This window comes from Aspergillus caelatus, assembly GCF_009193585.1.
Source record: "Aspergillus caelatus strain CBS 763.97 unplaced genomic scaffold BDV27scaffold_143, whole genome shotgun sequence".
Classification (NCBI taxonomy): Eukaryota; Fungi; Ascomycota; class Eurotiomycetes; order Eurotiales; family Aspergillaceae; genus Aspergillus; species Aspergillus caelatus.
The window spans coordinates 89175-95222 of NW_022475406.1; the positions used below are offsets into that span (position 1 = coordinate 89175).

At 47.6% G+C, this 6048-nt stretch overlaps 1 protein-coding gene across 1 annotated transcript; it reads right to left on the bottom strand.

The window, feature by feature from the left end:
- Nucleotides 1-972: 972 nt before the first annotated feature.
- Nucleotides 973-5157, bottom strand: BDV27DRAFT_18759 (PH domain protein). Its single transcript, XM_032075949.1, has 4 exons — nt 4832-5157; nt 4421-4756; nt 4210-4364; nt 973-4141 (listed from the first exon to the last, which is right to left on the bottom strand). The coding sequence occupies exons 1-4, from the start codon at nt 4845-4847 to the stop codon at nt 1127-1129; spliced, it is 3522 nt and encodes a 1173-aa protein (XP_031925487.1). The 5' UTR covers nt 4848-5157; the 3' UTR covers nt 973-1126.
- Between the last annotated feature and the right edge of the window lie 891 nt (nt 5158-6048).

The window sequence follows — 6048 nt, forward strand, 5'->3', positions numbered from 1 at the left end:
TTTCTTCCTTGTATACTTCCTGACTAGTGCATGCGATAAAGTCTATGCTCAGTCAGAATCGGAGAATCGTCTACGAGCTCTACTCCCCGTTTCACTTCCCCCCCTGACGTTCTCCATCTAGGAAGTGGCTTTCAGAGGATCGGGAAGTCTTGGATGCAGTCGCCTGATGACAGTGGGGATTAGACGAGTTGGGAGACTAGGGGGAGTGACTTTTCGTTTTAAAGAGTTGATGGTTCGAGTTTTATAGATATTCATTTTGATTTATGTTCTGTGATGGTGCATTGCTTGATAAGGCGTGTGATGAAGTTGGAGGAAGATGGGTGGCTCAGTTATAGGGCTTTTGTTGGGTTGCTCTCATAGTATTCTTCAGATTGGGGAAAGTAGGACAGGAATCTAAGAGAAAGGGTCCTTATTTGTAGGATGAGGCTTGTTTGTGTTTGTATCTCTCTTGGGTTGTTGGAGAGGCGAACTTTTCACAAGGATTCCTCGGACCGACTGATCTGAGGCGCACACGCGTTCATTATAACTGCACGAATAAGGCAATGGAATTGGACAAGAAGCAACATTGTGCCTCACTATGCGTCCAAAAGGACTACAGAGGATATATTCAGCAGAGATCCATCGTCTATCTGCATTGTGCTCGCTCAGCAAATGCTATACGCCCATATTTACATGCATATAGATGGCAAGAAGAAAAAAGACAAAGAAAGAAAAAGAAAAGAGTGAGTGAGATCAAAAGTAGAAATAGCAAAAATCCTTCCCAACAGGCGAAACCTTTTATCGCACGGGGAAAATCGCTAATAATTGATAAGCAATGACTGATGAGTGAACGAAGCAAGAACCCAGGCGCCAGACCCATTCTCACAACTCCATTAAATGCACGATGCGACTGCTGTCAAAGACCGAATAAAGGAACACACAGCAACTCTTTTCCGAGCAGGAGGGAGATCTGAAAGTCTAGCTCTAGGACGCATCAAAAGGATAACAAGAAAAACTCAAATGGGTAACATAAAACAAAAAGAAATTAGCGACAGCTCATGGGTGTGGTCAGAAAAGTACAAACAAGACGGAGTCAAAATGTTGAACGTTAATGGGAGAAGTAGAATAGAAGGGTAAATGAGAGAAATCAATAATGCATGACGTTTGCATTGGCAAAGTGACCAGATTGCTGGGTGAAATATTGGCTTTGCTGATATGCCTGAGGTTGCGGGGTTTGAAGTTGCCCATACCAAGATTGACGTCGGGGCTCCTCAGGTCGGTACGATTGATTGAGGGCATCCCATGTGTGGCTCGCCGCTGGGATATTGTAAACACTGTTATGGGTGCCGCTTTGGATTCCATATGAGCTTGTTGGCGGTATAGGATGCTGCTGCCACTGCTGTTGACGTTGGGCGATAGCATGCTGCACCATGTGAGACGACATACCTTCCATGATGCTCTTCTTCTCACGCTCCCGAGCATCAATGGCACCCACTAGTCCCATAGGATTAACCGGTTGTTGCTGCTTTTGGTTCCCACTGCTGAGATTAAAGAACGATGAACCGGTCATCCGAGCCACATGTTCCTGTTCTCGAGCAGAAAGGTGAGACGAGATATCATTATAGTTGATCATACTATTGGCGCCGCGAGAACGGGGTCGCCCTTGGCTGTCTCTACCAATGCTCATTTGAGAATGAGATCGGTTGTGAGCCATCCAATCACCGGATACAGGCCGTGCCGGTGGGGTTGTTGGGGTTGCAGAAGAAGTCCGGTGGTGTATATGGAGTGGTGGACTAGGTGCTGCACGCTGCTGCACGAACTGCTCTGGCGTGAGACCCGGTGTGACAGGACGCGCGGCGGCCATACCAGGTTGCCACAAGACACTTCGTCGGAACTCATCCTGGCTTGGTGACCGTGAGTGACCACGGTCCATCTGAGAGTATCGCTGTCTTTCGGTGGATTCCGAGTCACTCCTCTGGTGACCAAGCTTCTTCAAAGTATCAGAAGTAGTTGGACGCCCAGTCGTTGGCATGAGAGTCATCGTTGGACCGAAATCAACACTGGGGATATCAGGGTTATGTTTTTGCGATGGCTGGTCGACGGAATAATGAGCATCACCAATGACCAGATCCTTCTTGGGCTCCGTTCCAACAGTCTTCATTATGCCCATTCTCGGCCTAGGTATCGACTTAGTAGAACGTTTGCTGTAGACGGACCCACGCGTACTGGCGTAGTCTGGGGAGGTCGTGGATTCATCATCATAAACGCTTTCGTCCTCCTGGTGGCGCTCCTTGACAGGCGAAGGGAAAGATGGTTGGTAAGAGCTAACACGGTTCAGGGCCTCTTCGTCAACAGTATGGCGCAGATCATCAAAACTAGGTTCAATGGGGCTTGATACGGTAGAATCTTTGCTTTGCTGGCCTGGAAGTGGCTTTCTCCTGACAGACTTCTTTGTATCAATATGAAGATTGCCCCCATTTAGCTTCTCTAGAGGAGGGCCGAATACGCTGGTCCTATGCTCTGGTGTTGGCGGACCCTGTTCCTGTGGACTGCCTCTCTTGTCACTCGATTCCGACAAGGAAGGGACACTTGGCATCTCAAACTCAGCTCTGTAGGAATCGGTAGGGGTCGGAGTTTCAGGCTTTTGATCGTCAGTCTCTCTGACTTTTTGTCCCTCAAAGGACATGGCGCCGAGCAGATTCATCCTTCCTGAAGCGGCAGCAAGCTGCGCAAGTGTCGCGTTGGACATTCTGTTATTAGCCTTCCTCAGATCTGGCGATGGATGCGGCCGTGCTGAGGGCATTTCGCCTGGTCCATGAGTAAAAGCCGGGGGGTTGGAGACGGGTGAGGGAGGTGAAGGCTCCCGGAACTGTTCTCGAATAGCTTCGGCCTCAGGTACAATGTGGGAATCTAAACGTTGCCTCCAGTCACTATCAGAGCTGCTCTGATCGTTGAACTCGTTGGTACTAGGACGCTCATTTCCAGCTTGTATTAAGTCACGCGCCGAAGAAGACGGAGAGCTCTCGACTACAGAAGCCTGCGCTTGCTTTCTGATAGCGGAGAGTCCAGCTGTATCTGAAGCACCCCGTGCATGATAGATTGGCGAGAAATTTGCATCATCAGACTCCTCTTGAACTATCGCATCGGTGGACTGATTGTAGCCAAGTTCGCTCTCCGGGAAGGTCTCGTTTCGGCGAAGTCCAGCGTGAACATTGCTATGGCGACTTGGAAGACTCGCTCGAAAACGCGGTTTGCTGGAGATGCTGCTTGTTCTGCTGCCAGCAGCTGCCATGCGACGTGCAGTCGCCTCCTTCAGCTGTTTCCTCCATTCTGCCTCACTCCAATTCTGGCTACTCGCAGTTTGCATCAAATTAGCGATGTCCAAGATATCCAGATAGCCATAACGCCGCTGTTTCGGAAACGCAAACATAATGCTCTTAATATGATTTGTAGCGGCAATTAGACGGGTCGGGCGTCCATAAAGATTGAAAGTGTCGAAAGTGGGCATCAGGAACCGTATCATCGTCTCGAAACCGGACACGGCTGGATGTGACTCTGGCATGACGAAAACAAACCCTTCTGAATTCGACTGTTGCTGAGAATGAATTGTGACATTTCCCTCAATCTTTACCAAGGTGGATTGATCAATTAGCGCCTCAGACTGAGGATATATAGCGTAAGCACTGTAGGCATCGGTGATTGTCGCAATCGGCTTCGCTTTCTTCGTTTTCTTCGTTTCATAGAACATAATGTTTCCTGTGACCAGTTTAGGTGCCCGGTCATAGGCCGACTTTTTCTTAAGGGACTTCTGCGCTTTTTGGAATTCTTTTTCATTTGGAGGGGTGATAACAAACCAGCACCGCCTCCAAGGCGTCCCCGCCCCGAATCTCACACGAGCCCAATCCTCATGCTTGAAGCGATTGCGTTCGAGAATGGTGCGTATACCGTTGAGGCTCTTTCCTTTTCCTGCAATGATTGCACCGGTGTATGCCTCGTACAATGACGTATGTTCAAACAAGGATAAGCGGATGGCTGAAGTCCATTGTACCAGAGAATGGAAGGAGTTAAAGTGCAGAAGGTATCGATTCTGACCCGCTGAGCAGATACTTAGAACATTCTTCACTGTCGGTGTTTCTGAGTTCCGTGTAGGTAGTGTTTCGATCTACGGGTGCCACAAAATCAGCAAAGGCGAACCCCCAAGGCTATGTCTTGGAGATATTGTAGACTCACCACTTTGATGGACGCATCCGCCAGGTTAATAAAGGTTGGAGGGCCTTCTTTTTCACCTGCTGCGTCCAGCGCAGCGGCATCCCATAGTGAAAGAGCTGTCCCGATAAGTTGTGCATAGCATTCCACCCACTGTCGATCAGGACAGGGTCGACCATCTTGGCATTGTTAATTAGCTACGCTTCTGATCCACCAATATCTTCCGAAAACTCACGGTTATCTAGATCATTCAATTTCAAAAAATAACCTTCATGGTACAGCTTGTTCGCATGACTATTAAGGAAAGTGAAGATTGGCTGGAGCTCTGCAGGGGTATCTTGGGAGATTTCTATGAACGGAGGATCGTGTGAAAAGATCGTTGACGCAGGCCGCGATATCCGGCGGTCGTTCGATGACAGTCCTGTTGGCGAGGCATCTTGAGGGGAGGGTGTATCTGTATCCACTCTTGACGGAGGCGTGTTCCCTGCGACTGAAGCTGAGAATGCCCGATGACGTTGTTCAGGACGATCTTTGCGGGACGAGCCACCAAATGCCGATATGAAAGATAACACTGATAACGCAAGGGGCGTTAACCGTCGCCGTTCACATTCCTGAAAAGGAGGGCTTAGGGGACTATTCTACTCACCACGCGAGCGAACCATATTGTCGTAATTTAATGTATGAAATAGAAGTGGAAGTAGAAAGACTACTAACTTCCACGTCGTTCTGATGTCAAGGTTGGCGCACGATAGACAGGTAACGTGGCTAGACAACGAACTGAGCCGGGTCGTCCTTAGATCGGGTGCACAGAACGAAAGGAAAAGGGACTAGTATGGAAAACAACGTTGTATGGTGAACCCGAATCTCCCGCACGGTGATAACGTCCAAATATCAGGATCCCCCGACACTACTTGCGAGTTAGGTCTGAGAGAACAGTCTCCATGAGGTTTCCTTGGAAATTTTCACACAAGCGAATGACGATAAACCGCAGACAAAGAACTGGGAATGGCGACGAGTGAAAAACGCAAGGTGTCGGACTGTAAGCGCCTGACTGTAGTCACTTGAACACTGGGATGTCTCAGTTTTCTGTTGGCCAGCGGAAGATAGCGGATAGAGGAAGATGTCAACAACTAATAGGAGAAGAAGAGATGGATAACAAGACTGGATGATAGCGATGTAAGTATGTAAAGGAAATGAAGCAAGCGAGAGACAAGAACGAAAGTAGCGAGGGAAGAGAACAACGGACCAGAAACTAACAAGAGAAGAGAGAAGAATAGGAAGAAATGATGATACCTTTCTCCTACAAACTGACCCAAACGAACCAAAGAAACGTGGGTCTGGGAGGTGAGTGTGTAACACAATTACCAATGGGTCTTGAATTGGAACAGAAGAACCCTTTGTTTTTGTTACCGGGTCTGTTCTTTTTAATTCAATGCAATCAACGAGTCAGTGGTGAACAGATCATAACGTATTCATGATTTACGTCAATGGGGAGGGAATTTCAAGATCAAAGATCAGTTTTGCCAGGATTCTAGGAATTTCTCAAAGAAAAAGAGCCACGGAGGCAAGAAAGTAAGTACTTAGTACATGTACCTACATACTATTCATCCATTGGCAGCCTGCATGAATGTACAGAGTCCAACTTTCTATTTGCTAATACATGGAATTTACCGTACCGGAGTGGTTCTAGGCTCAGTCCCCGCTAAATATTTGAGATTTTTATTTTATTTTATTTTATTTTAATAGATTGGGTAAGGCCGAAAAGGTAGCGGCTGGCGTCATCGCATGTGTGGCTGTATTCTCAAAATAAAAAAATAAAAAAAAATAAAAAAAGGTAAAATTTAAGATCCGACAGGGAAAATT

What these genes read in the sequence shown, in the direction of transcription:
- BDV27DRAFT_18759 (XM_032075949.1), bottom strand. An exon ending in ATTGAATGATCTAGATAACC is followed by an intron (nt 4,365 to 4,420) that starts GTGAGTTTTCGG and finishes AACAATGCCAAG; the next exon opens with ATGGTCGACCCTGTCCTGAT. An exon ending in CGGATGCGTCCATCAAAGTG is followed by an intron (nt 4,142 to 4,209) that starts GTGAGTCTACAA and finishes TGGCACCCGTAG; the next exon opens with ATCGAAACACTACCTACACG.